At 49.0% G+C, this 13,085-nt stretch overlaps 1 protein-coding gene across 1 annotated transcript; it reads right to left on the bottom strand.

The window, feature by feature from the left end:
* Positions 1–3,762: 3,762 nt before the first annotated feature.
* Positions 3,763–13,085, bottom strand: ANKK1 (ankyrin repeat and kinase domain containing 1). The gene is made up of 8 exons (XM_040616334.1): positions 12,898–13,085; positions 9,106–9,400; positions 8,541–8,692; positions 7,598–7,647; positions 7,345–7,500; positions 6,969–7,087; positions 5,895–5,940; positions 3,763–5,507 (listed from the first exon to the last, which is right to left on the bottom strand). The coding sequence occupies exons 1-8, from the start codon at positions 13,083–13,085 to the stop codon at positions 4,159–4,161; spliced, it is 2,355 nt and encodes a 784-aa protein (XP_040472268.1). The 3' UTR covers positions 3,763–4,158.

Raw genomic sequence — 13,085 nt, forward strand, 5'->3', positions numbered from 1 at the left:
CCATCAGAAATAGCAGATATTAGCCACAGTCCTGCTATCTGCATGATATCCATAATAAAATCACCTGGAATGTCAAGCTCATAACAAGGCACTGAGAAGCACAGAGAGCAAACAGAGCAAGAGCTGTATAATTTCAGAGCTCAACAATTGTGACTAGTTCCAGTGCATTAAATTGCAGGCTTTCCTTGATTAACGAGACACGGGTAACCCCACCCAGGCACCTCTGTGTGCGAGAGGTCCATCGCAGGAGGGTGGCATCCTGAGAGCCACTTGGGACCTTGGCATTTACTCTCCGATTTGCTGCCTTGTTTCAATCCCCCAGGCACTGACTTAATACAAAAGATGTGATTACCCTTCCTCTCTTCCACTTCAGCTGATGAGTAAGAAAAAGCACCAGCAGCAGAGCAGCCTCTTCCAAAACCCTGCCTGTGTCCACGCCTTGGTCTGAAGGCAGGGCACATTTAGCAGCCAGCACCGGGAAAGAGCTCCAGATTTCGGAGCTAGGCTTCAAAGCGGAACAGATGGCTCCAGCTCTTTGGCAGGGAAATACTATAACGGCTAAAAAAAGACTGCGGACTGTATTGAGCAAGTGACGTCCCCCATCAGCTGAAGAGCAATTCTGCAGATACTCGAGCTGTGCATAGAGCTCCGCTCTTACAGAAAGTGAACATCATCCAAGAACAGGAACCCAGCTGGGAGTTGTCTGAAATAAGCCAGGTTACACGTATGCAATCTTTACGTGATGCAAGGTGCCCCTTGGGGCGGTACAACTGGGGAGGGGGAGGAAGAAAAGTAAGGAGATATTAGCACAGATGATAGAAACTTCGCTCCATATTGTATGGTGGGTACAAGCTACACAGCTCCTTTGTCTTATATATTATATATTATAGCAGGCTTCAATCCCGCTCTGTACAGCCCCTTTCCTTCCTTTGAAAACCTGCATCATAAGCTGGCGCTGGAAGGTGAACAGCATGAGCAGGTAGGCAAATGCTATTTCCATTCTCGAGGAATTTCTGTATGCCTCGTTTGGTTTTGTTGCAAACGAAGGTACCTTTTTAAGCTCCCTGCGAAATAAAACCTCACCAGCATTTCAATTCATAAGCTGCAGAGCTCCTTGCTCCAGCAACTGCAAATGCTACAAATGAATTGCTTTAATACAACCTGTTTTTAAATATCTGAAGGTTTTGCTTTGGTGTCAAAGGATGATGAAGACCAGAGTTCAAATATATTACACATTAATATTCTAAGTTAATGTAAAAATTAAAATTAAATAGAGGTTGGGCTTTTAAACCTTCTCGAGATCTGGAAGTTTTCAGGCAGCACTTCATGAATCATTTTGACTTTTTCCATAAGTAACACCATCCATTTCCCCACAGAAAACATGTCAATTGAAAACAACATCAACTATATCCCTTGATAATGTAATGAAGGTAGTTCCATGTACACAGCCAGAAGAAAACCTCTGCGGCATACCGACAATCTGAAACGCTTCTGTCAGGATCTGACAGCAGATAATTGCAAAACCGTATTGCACGGACACGCATCGCATTCCCACGGGGAAGGCAGTAGTGGACCCCCTTCAAGCAGAAGGCAAGCCTGGAAGCCAAAGACTTCTGTGCCCTGCAAGAGGTGGGAAGCAAACCAGGCATCTCCCCACCTTCGTGGTTGAGGAGCACACCTTCCTCCCGCACCGCTGTCCTCTGGTGGCGGCTGATCCCGTCGCCTCTCCCACGGAAAAGCAGCCTGTAGCCTGCCCTCCCCCTGCCCAGCTTCTGATAACGTCCTCACAACATGTTCAGCTGCTCAAAAGGAAAATAAATGCACGAGAAGAGACTAAACTATTTTTAATAGGTGGCACTGTCATCGCAGTCATCCCTCCGGATCTTTCATTTAGCGCAGTCCAGAGACCTTCAGTGGGTCAAAGCTAACGTAAGGAAAGGCACGCCGCGTTAAACAACAACGCGCAGTTATGATTTACACATCACGATACAGCTTAGTTCTTGCAGGGCATTTTAAACCCGATGTTCTGCTCTGCCCTGCTCCAACAGCTGCCAGCTTCCCCCGGACAGCCGGCGTTTCCCAGGCACACCGAGCCTCGAGGAAGCCGCCGAGAACTTCCCTGTCCTAGAGCAATTCCAACTGCTGGCCACGGCCGAGCAGGAGCTCCCTTCCGCACGCCATTCACCCCTCTTCCAAGGGAAGGAACCAGCACCACATTTCTGAACAGATGGCACCGAACCACCAGCAAGCAGGAGCAGACACCGAGGTTCAGCTAGAGGAGACGGTCCCCAGCACGGTTACACTTCCCAGCTCAAGCGCAGCTCCCGGAGCCTCGGCAGCTGCCTGGTCACTCCTCGGAAGCCTGTTTGTCTGGAGCCCACCAGCCCCTCGCTGTAGGAAGCGCGTGACGTGTTTGCATTACTGCCCTGCTGGGACCTGAAGCGTGCTGCACGCACAAGGAGACTTTCCTTCTCCACCTCTAAAGGACAAAAAGCAACACTTGCTCAAGGAAGGACCCCCAGCTAGTAACATCCATCAGGGAAGATGCACCCTCTCCCCTCCAGAACTGTGGATTATTTGTTGACATTACAGCATTTTTCCAGCTAAGGGCATGAAAGAAAGTCATCATCCCAGGCTCATTTTGGAAGTGCTTGTCGAATCACAGCAGGGCTGTCACAAGCTACGTGAATGCTACTTACTGTGATAAAAGAATCGAATCCACGATGACTGTATGTTCTCCAGTGAAGTAATGCAGCTGTAGAACATCTTCCCGATGGAGATCAAGAATTATTTCCCAGCAGAGACATGACGTAGACCTTGACCTGAAAACAGCCAGTTCTCTTGTATATCAGCTGTTGACAACTTCTCTGGGGCTAGAAAGCCTCCTTTGCTCTCCAGCCAGCACAGCGAGTAACCTACGCTGCCACCTAACTTACTGTTGAACAATTCCCCTGAATCTTCACCTCTAAAACCAGCCCCCACAAAGAGGGCCAGGCATACAAATAGGATGTGTTTATCATAAAGCCTGTTCTATCATCCGCAGAAGCGTATCTCTAGCAGAAAGGATTGAAGCCAGGCAACTGACTTCAACTCCTTAAGCATCACTCTCCAGAAGACCCCCATCCCCTCTTAAAGCCTGGCCTTTTAAGCTAACACCTACAGCGGGCTGTTACAAGCCCACCTGCCCCTTGTCACTGACTAAGTACCTGCTAATTTTCCCAGCTGCTCAGGGCTCTTAAAAAAAGAAAAAAAAAAAAAAAGGCGATGACAATTTGGGGTAACCCTGATTAGATACTGCTTTCCTAAGCAGAAAGGCTTACAACCCGTCTATGACAATCCCACAGCAGCATTTTGTAGTTACAACTGGAGGTTACTGGTAGCTCTCATGGCAGGGAACAGGATTCAGAGCTGCACCCACTCATTGTTTACGCTTAGAGCCGTCTTTCTAATGACAGCCTCAGTGGTTAAAGCCTGAGGTGTGGAGGTGGTCAATAAGTAATTTGAATGCTTAGGAAAAAAAGCTCTTGGTTCTTTTTTTCTGAAGGGATGGAGTGGAATTATTCTGGAATTTCTTTCCTCTGTGATGCATCCATTTAAATACTCTCTACTAGTGATTTTTCTTCCTTCCTTGTTTTATTTTATTCTTGTTACAAAAATGAGATGTCAGAAAATCTGACACATTGCTGTACCATATGCTTAGTATCTATTTCCAGCAGCAGGTGAGAATTTCATGATTCAATTCCCACCTGTGCCAAGGCCGTTTTACACCAATTTGCTCTGTAGGGAAACATAGAATAAAAGCAATAAAATCTGCGGAAGACACGTGTATATATATGGGCTGCTGTACACATCTTCGGCATTGCCCATATGAAAAGGGAGTACATATACCCATTTCCTTCACTGCACAGTAAGTATTACAGCAGGAAAGCATTGCCTAAAGCCAGCATCACCAAGCCAAAATGTTCTACCATCTTGGTCAGACTCTGGAAAATAACTTGTCGGCTTCTTTCTGCAGCTCCATTTTCTTTTACTCTTTTAGTGTTCATGCTTCGAAACTTCCATGAAAAATAAAACAACTATTTTCCTGTAATCACCAGGTGACAGGATATGGTGGTTTAAGCTGGAAGGCTGAAGTGATAAATGCTGGACTTGATGAATCTACAAATCCGTCCTTCCTGGAACAAATTTGGGTCTTGAAATCTTAGCATCATTCACCAGAGTCCTGTTCCCCAATCTATTAATCAGCGAGTCCTTGCCTTGAAGCAGCGTAATGATGTTTTCTTTCTGGTGTCTGATTGCCAGCTGGAGGGCTGTACAGCCAGTGGTGTCTTCCAGGTCAAGCAGAGCACCAGCCTTAATCAAGGTCTTTATAATGGCCATATTGCCCTTGAGGACAGCGAGGTGCAAGGGTGTCCAGCCCACTTTGTTCTTAGCGTTGACATCTGCCTTGCACTCCAGCAGATTGATGACAGTCAAAAAGGAGCCCCGCTGGACTGCGAAATGGAGGGGGGCCCACTCTGATTTCTCGGCGATGTTGGGGTCTGCCCCACACCTCAGCAGCTCACAGACTACCGGCTCGTCACTGTAGCGAGTGGCCAAGTGAAGTGGTGTCCAGTCCATGCTCCCTCTGGCATTCAGCTTGGCGTGGCTGTCTTTGAGCAGGTGGATGATTTCGATGTGCCCTTTGAAAGCAGCCAGGTGCAGGGGGGTCCAGCCTTTGTCTGTCTTCAGTTCCACATTGGCTCCGGATTTGATGAGCTTCTCACAGATGAGGTACTTGCCCCTCACCACGGCCAGGTGCAGGGCGCTGTAATGATTCTGATCCAGGCTGTTGACGGAGGTCCCGTTCTTCAGCAGGTAATGGACTACCCTGAACTTGCCCCTCTCCACAGCAACGTGAAGTGGGGTTCTGTGGTTCTTCTGCTTTTTCTCCAGGTCTGCTCCTTGACTGGCGAGCAGTTTCACCAGGCCGACGTGTCCAAAGCAAGCTGCCACATGGAGGGCTGTTTTCCCATCCACCTCCTGGGTATTGGAGTCAGCCTGGCGAGACAGCAGTACTCGGGCCACATTCTCAAAGTTATTCTGGGATGCCAGGTGCAGAGGGGTCCACCCATCATGCTCTTGAGCGTTTACCTGCGCCTGGTGGTCCAGCAAGAGGCGTACGATTCTGTCGTCCCCGTTCTGAGCAGCGAAGTGAAGAGGTGTCCAACCATCATCGTCAGGCATGTTGATGTCCGCGCCGTGCTCCATCAGAACTGAGCAGATCTCTGGTGACCTCTTCTGAACAGCCATGATGAGGGGGGTGTAGCCACAGACTACCCGGCTGTTCACATTGGCTTTACAGCTCAGGAGAAACTTCACCTTTTCCACATTTCCCTGGATCACCATGAAGTGAAGCAGCGTGAGGCCGTTTTGCTGGACTCTGCAGATTTCCTCGGACAGGATCTCCTCTGGACTTTCAGCCTGACCGTAAGCAGGTGGCATAGGAACCTCCTGATTATCAGTTTCTAAAGGCGGGGTGGGGGGCGGGGGGGGGCATGAAATGTTAGAGAGTAAGATCAAGTGAAATAGCTTGGTGTGCACGAGACGGGAGGGAGAGCATGGGAATCTTTATAGTATGAAACAAAATTAAATAAGTCATTTTAGAGATAGGGAATACGAAATGAGGCAAGGCTGCAGGCCCTTAGACAGCAGCGAGAGGTCTGCCCTCTCCCCGCCGAGAGCTGTCCCTGCCGTTTCCTGTACAGTTAGTTCATTTTCCTTCATTTAAAAGGAAAAGTCACCCACATGGAAAACGTTCCTGAGCCAGATCCTTATCCCTGGAGAGCAAGGAAATAGGCTACTTCTTGTAAGTTTCTCCTTCTTTATTTTTGAATTATAAGTCCCCCACTTACCACCACTTCTGGTGTCTCGGGGGAAGGTGAACTCTTCTTTGTCACTCTCATTTTCAGGAAAGGGGGGAAAAAAAGCCGTAAGACAAAGTTACTTATTTGCAGTCTGTAATGTCTGCATACAGCAATTTGCTACTGCTCTAGAAGTTGGTACTATCATTCCAGTGATTTCTATCCGATCCTGTTCTGACATCTAAACTGCAGCAGAGCAAATCACGACACTAGCAGGAATGTGGGAGCCTGAGAATGATCTCTGGAAATTAATGAGATTTTCCTCCTTTTACTTGTTTGCTCCCAAACATGCTATATTCTGCTTCCTCCCCGCAGCACGTGCCCACGGCCGGGGGCAGCATCCCAGCCGGTCACCTGCTTTGTGGTACAGGGAACATCCCCCCCGCACACACACACACCTCGCCCCCCCTCGCTCCCCTCCGCTCAGGCACCTCGCTGCCCGCTGCCTGCACAGCTCGGCACAACTTCAAACCAGCAGCAGCTCTCAGCTCTCAGCTGCTGCTTCGCCTTGGATGAGGCTGACTTCTAGGGACAATTACCCGCCGGTAGCTGGGCTAAAATTGTGACTATTCTGAAACCTGCTTTTTTTCTTAGTCAGAGAAACACAGGATTCACTTTTTTTTTACTTTTTTTTTACTTTTTTTTTTTCTTCTTTTTTTTCTCCTACAAGACTTATTTAATTCCAGCGTCCTCAGTTCCATGGAGCTGGAAAATGGTCTTCTGCTCATGTATGCCAGTGCCACAAGCAGAACCCCTGTGATTCTGTGTCTGCCTGAGTTTCTTTTAAGGACCGAGGCCCGCCTGACATCAGAGCAAGCAGAAAGCTCTTCCTCTCAGACTGTCTATCATTCCGCACACTGGCTTGCTAAATTTATTTGCAGGTTTCCATCCCCATAAATGAATTACAGCTGCACAACCCACGCAAACAAACTGCGCCAAGGTGGCTGAGGTGCCCTTGTCTGATGCTAAACAATGATGAGGAAGGAAACACATCCTCAAGAGCTGGTAAGAGCAGGGAAAGGACTCAGTGGAATTTCCCGAGTGGTACTGGGAAGCCTTCCTCACCTGCTGGTTCCCAGAGATGGCAGGCTTGTGGGACATCTTTCTGACAAGGCGCTCGTTCTCTGGATCTACGACATGGCTCTGTATCAGTGACAGCAGCATGTCTGTTTCCACAGGGATATCTACCAGATAAGCAAAAAGACTGGTTAGCTGTGCAGAATACCCAGACGGCCAGAACGCAGTCAGTACCCACGTCTTCCATGTATCCTCCGTGTGGGGAGGAAGGAAAGAAGGAGAAAGATGTGTTGACAGCAAATGGGTACCAAACATTTCCAAGGTGACAGGCAATTTAGCTGGCAAAGAGTTATACACAAGCTCATCGCCCGCTTGTTAATCCAGCTGGCCCTTGGCTAATACGTATCACAACCAGCTACTGCACCTGTAAAGCTTGGCCTTTGCTTAGGGTCTTGGTCCCAACACCTCTTCATCAAGTCAGCCATCTGCTGGCACTCCCCTGGCCACTCGTTGCTGATGGGTTCTAGGCACGGCCTCTTCCCCGCTGCGACCTTGACGATAATGGCCATCATGTTGGCTCCTGAAAAAGAGCAACGGGTGCTGGGCTTTTCCTCTGTGAAAATGGCTGTAATAAATATTTCATAAGTGCAGTGCGTGTAAGAAGTGTTCATATTTACCTGCGTAAGGTTTCTTCTGCATAAGGACCTCCCAAATGACAATCCCAAAGCTGCAGGCAATGAGAGATCGTGAGCAAACACCCCCACAGGTACATGGACATAAAGGTCACTTACCGCTTTCACCTTCTCGACAAATGGAAAAATAAGGAAGGAAGTTGCTCAGGATGGAAGGATTTCAGCCCCCTCACCAAAAGGACAAGATCTTATGAATCATCACATACATCCTTGATGCCTCAGTGAAAGGGTTGGGGTGGTGAATGAGTGACTTAGGACATCGCCCGTGAAAGTCAGGCTCTCGGTGCCTTTTTTGCACTTTATTTACTTCGGGTTTTAGAGACCTGCAAATTTATGTGGCCATGCAAACCCCCCCTTTGTTTCTTCTTGCGTTACTGTGTAAGGCTAAGGAGCTGACGGATTTCCAGAACGTATATATGTAGCTCGTGTAAGTGGGCTGCAAAGCACTTTGGCCCAAAGGAAAACAATGAAGTTGAAATTTTTCTCCACCAGCTACTGACCAAAATGAAGCTGAACACCGAAGCAGGCAAGCAGTAGTACAGCTGTGTTAAAATCAGAACAAATCTGAGCAGCGACTGCTATGGAAGGGCAGACACTGTCTGTTCCGTGCTCTAAACTTACTCCTTCTCCATGACTTCCAGCAGCCTCACAGGGTACGATGGAACTGAAGGAGCCTGCAGCCCACGTGGGCTCGGTGAGCCCAGAGGTGCATCGGGTAAGAGGCGGGTGGTTATCCACAGATAACCCCACTGCCCCTCACTCTCCACCACGGAGGCTGGAGTGCCACGTGTCACTCCCGGTGTGTTCCCCACCGAGGACACGAGGCAAGGCAGAGAGCCAGAACACAAACGCAGTGAGGCAGCGTGCCAGCCTTGCTCGGCGTCGAGCTAGGTGGCACCTCTGTGGGACCTCTGAACAGGGACCTTACCTGTACACATCGTATTTGATTCCTGGGGGCTTGCTGTTCTGGAGAAACATCTCGGGAGGGATGTAGCTCAAAGTGCCTCTCAAAGCAGAACTTTCAATATATTGCATTCGGCTAGACTGCTCCATCCATTTTGATAGCCCGAAGTCCGAGATCTGCAAGCAGAAAAATGAAAGCCTCTCCCATTTAGCTCATAATCTCACCCCTCCTTATATTAGCTGGGAAATAACCTCCATCCTTCATGGTCAGGGATGTGAGGAGGTGCCTAGCAGCTGAAACTTGATAAAACCCTGATAAAATTGTAATTTTTTCGCTGAGTCAAGCAGATCAGTGTTTCCTCCTCAGTTGGAGCCTTAAGTTCCCAGTTCTGGCACAAATTGCCTGGATGATCTTGCGAATACCATGTAATATGTCTACCAGCTGCTTCTCCTAAGCCCCACCGGTCAATCTTTCATTGAGTGCTCCTGAAGAACCTAACTCACTAGGATTCTGCACTCATTTGGCAAAAATAACCTTTCTCTTATTTGAGAAATAACTCATCCCTACAAACACGGTATTAAGGTCGTACCTTGACATGCATATTCCCATCTAGGAGAACGTTCCCCGGTTTTAGATCTAAGTGCAGCAAAGGAGGTGTCATGCTATGCAGGAAATTCATAGCCAAGCCCATCTCATGGATAACCCGGAATTTGAGCTGCCACGACATTTTGTGAGTGGGAAGAATTTTCTCCAAGGACCCTCTCGCCATATATTCCATCACTATCCCCAAAGGACTGTTGCAGACCCCGTAGATAGTGACAATGTGCTGGAATTTGATTTTCTCCATCTTAGTTGCCTCTTCCATTAGACAGTTCATACTAGTCCTGCAAAAATAAAAAATAAAAACAATTTAAAAAGTGGGACCAAAAAATGGTATCAGACGATTCACAGGCTGTTACTGTACAGTAGCTTAGTGACATCCAGCCTTTCCAAGCAGCCCTGCCGACCCCAAAATGATTAATTCCAATTTGCCTCTTGAATTGGTGATGCCACCACATCATGACTAAAATCTAGTACACAAGGTGTTATGACGTCTCAAAATGAGCCGAGGATTGTTTGGGCAAATTCAGCCACGATGCACCTAGACAAAGCGATCAAAACGTCCATCTCAGCCCAGCTCTCAAGAGACCTGCAGTGATCACAGGAAGCCTCGTCCATGTGCCCGTTCCCATACTGTGGCGAAATTCCCAAGTGACGCTTTCCTGAAAGTGCGATGTCAGGAGCAGGTGCAGCACGGTGAGCCATGCTTTTGTCAGACACCACGTGCCCACAGGGCAGCTTCAGTGACAGCCTGCACGCAGGTGGCCAGTGTCCAGGGACACACTCACCTGCTGAGCCCAGGGTCCAGGGACACACTCACCTGCGGAGCAGGACATAGGAGGCTTGCAGTGCCCCAGGGCATGCCTCGGCTGCACCTATCCCCATGCCTCTGCCTGCAGCTTTCTGCCGCTGAGCACTGGGAATCTGGTCCCAAAGGGAGTCTAGACATGCTTGTCCGTCGCTGCCTGTTCCGGCAGACCTGTTTCACTAAATCTTTACATTTCCTAACCTGCTGAACGAGTTGGGGTGCCCAGAGCACGCTGACAGCAGCCAAGCAGTGAAGTGCCAAAACTACATTTAAAAAGCACACCCTAGGAATGAATCCGAGCTTGCAACAACATCGTGCCAGGCCACTAATAGCTCTAAACACAGTTCAGCTAAGCAAATCCTCCTGCCAGACTTCCTCCAGCAGGCTCCCCACAGCAAAATGTGCCTCTGTGTTGAGGACTCCCAGCCCACGGCGGGGGAAAGGCTTGACACAGGGGAGCAGTTGCAACCTGCAGCAGGGCGGGTTGCAGATCGCTCCTTCCCCCTCCCCGGGAAGTGATGGGCATGGAGAGAGAAGTGACTTCTGTGATTTCTGGGTCCCTTCCTGGGACAGACTCGCTGGGCGCAGCCCCCCTCTGCCCCCTGCCCCGGGCACTGGTGAGGGCTGATGGCCCAGGAGCTTGGGCTGGACCCTGGGGCAGCCCAGCGTGGTGGGGAGCAGTGGGGGGACGGGGTTTGGCCCAGAGGAGGCATTCGCACCATCAGCACAGAGACGTGAGAACGCACAGCAGGAAGGTGGGTGTTGGACAAGCAGAGGGAGCCCCAAGAGATGAGGCTTCTAAGGGAGAAAAGCCAGAGCCCCAGAGCAGTTCCCATGGAAGAATCTGAGTGTTTCAGCCCTCTGGGAAATACTGTGGCTGTTCTTTTTCTGTGGGTTCCCGGTGATATTTTTTCTCTCCTCAGCCTCAACAGACCTATGAACCACGGGCCTTCACAGCTGACAGAAGCTGAGGCCAGAGCCGTCTTCCAGCCGCCCTCTTTCCTTCTCTTGGGTGATACACAGATTCAGTGGCAGCCACCAAGCACCTGCCCTCCCAGCTTTCACGTGCCCACAGGGGCATCTTCCATCAGCCCACAAAATGCATCTCCTCTTTCCTCCTGACAAGCAAACCCACCCAAGGTTAACAAACTTGCTGTCAATTTGCCCCATCATGTTGAAGGAACAGTGCGACGCAGCTGGTGATGCATCCGGAATGTGAGCAGATGGAAGTCACCGCACCGTTGCCTCCACGCGTCGCTCCTGAGGGGACACGTTGTTTTCACAAGCCCACAGACAGGAGTGCTTAGGACTTTCACAAGCTTCTCTGAAACTGTTGCCTCCTTCACCCCCTTACCAGACAACCGCGCCGCTGTGCTTTTTTCCAACTGAGTGGCCTGGAAGCTTTCAGATTTGCATCTGGGTCTCGTATGTGGTGCTGCCGGAGAAACCAGAACCATTTTATAACAGGCATGGCAAGGCTCACGCCAGATGGATACGCCGTGCACTCGAGGAGGTTCTCTGGGGGTATATGTGTGTGCCTTAGACAAAGTGCACACCGAGGGTCTGCCTCTCGCAAAAGCAGACACCTTCTAAAGCAAGTAGAAGCAGCCACTGAACCCCCCCAGGCGCACAGGACCACGGGGCTGATGCTGGCCCTTCTTACAGCCCCCACGGACAGGAGGGATTCGTGGCGCAGCCACAGTGCAGGACAGCACAGCCTGGCCCCGAAACCCCAGAACTCACCCAGGATACTGAGTAGTCTAAGTCAGAGCAGCCTCAAGGCTGTTTGGACACCTCTAAGGGGTAGGAAAGCCTTCTATAACACTGCATTGTAGTGCAAAGTTGTTTTAATGACAAAATAGTATAACTTCAGTCCCTAGGAGACCAGTACAGTAACTACTGAAGGCACATATACTGCTAGTTCGGTATTTTTCCCAAACTCAGATTTTCAGATTTAGTTTTTCAAATCCTGGTGATTGCAGGAGTAGTTAAAAAAAAAAATAATCAATGAACACTTTGTTCACATTCAACCATTCTTCTGGAGTGTACACGAGGACTTGAAATCCATGAAAGCTGTATGATTAAATTTACTAGAACTGATATAAACAGAACTAAAACTGATTAACTGGACTAATTTTTTTTTGCCCAAAAAGAGAATGAAATGCAAATGTAATGTCTGACAAGCACAAGCAATGTGATCTAAAGAGGACAGTCACTGCTCAGACTGAACCACCTCAGCTCTTGTCGGTAACATGACAAGATGTCATACGAGCATGTGATTTTTAACCAGGTGGGATCCTTCCAACTTGAACAGAATAAAATTTTAGAATAAATACCTTTGCTTGTTTTTTTCATCAGGATTGCCTATAGTGTATGTGGTATCAGCAGTGGTTGCGATTACCTGGCTTTATCCTACCTCCAGACCCAAGGCAGTCAGCAGAAGAGTCTTGCAGGCAAGAGACAGAGCAAAAGCAAAAGCAAAAGCAAACTGGGGGTGCAGATGCACCACCGAAAGGGCACGTGGAGGGGAAGGCAAGTGAGGAGGCAGAGCACTCTGTGAGCCCAGCAAAACCAGCTAGAAATTCTCCATCCCTCGGCTTTAAAGCTGGTAATTTTAATGGATAATTTAGTTTAACCAATACCCATTAGTCCCAATGTCCAGTGAAAGCTAAAAATAAGTAATCAGGCTGCTTTTATCCACATGCTCATCTTTAGTTTGGATGCCTGCTTCAGCCTCCAGACTTCAGCACCAATTGCTCCAAGTGTTCCTTTCCTGCTTGCACATGCACATACACACATAAGAAAGAAAGAGGAAAGAACTCCAGCTCACTAGTGTTTTTTCCACTCCCTTTGGGATACCAAAAGCTAGACTTCCCAGGGAGAAGCAGCCACGTGAACGTTTCCTTCAGATTTTTAGCACATCACTGTAGGCGGCTCTAAGCGACAGTGTGACCCAGAAGAGACCGCAGTTACCTCTCTACGCTGGAGTCCTGCAGCAGGTACGGAGAGCATTTCACTGCGTAAACTGTTCTCCACCTCTTGTGCTTGACTTGGTAGACATGCCCAAAGCCTCCGCTGGCCACTTTAACCCAGTCTTCTTCAAAATCCTCCTTATTAAAGACAGTTAAGCCGCTCAGTTGCCGGTCTCCCACCGAAGTCAT

The sequence above is a fragment of the Falco naumanni genome, chromosome 16 (genome assembly GCF_017639655.2).
Source record: "Falco naumanni isolate bFalNau1 chromosome 16, bFalNau1.pat, whole genome shotgun sequence".
NCBI lineage: Eukaryota > Metazoa > Chordata > Aves > Falconiformes > Falconidae > Falco > Falco naumanni.

Coding starts and splice junctions, on each gene's coding strand:
- ANKK1 (XM_040616334.1), bottom strand. CDS start 13,085: ATGACTTCGGTGGGAGACCGGCAACTGAGCGGCTTAACTGTCTTTAAT. Junction 7,648..8,540: donor ATCAAATACGATGTGTACAG/GTAAGGTCCCTG, acceptor CATTGCCTGCAG/CTTTGGGATTGTCATTTGGG. Junction 7,501..7,597: donor GCAGAAGAAACCTTACGCAG/GTAAATATGAAC, acceptor GCTCTTTTTCAG/GAGCCAACATGATGGCCATT.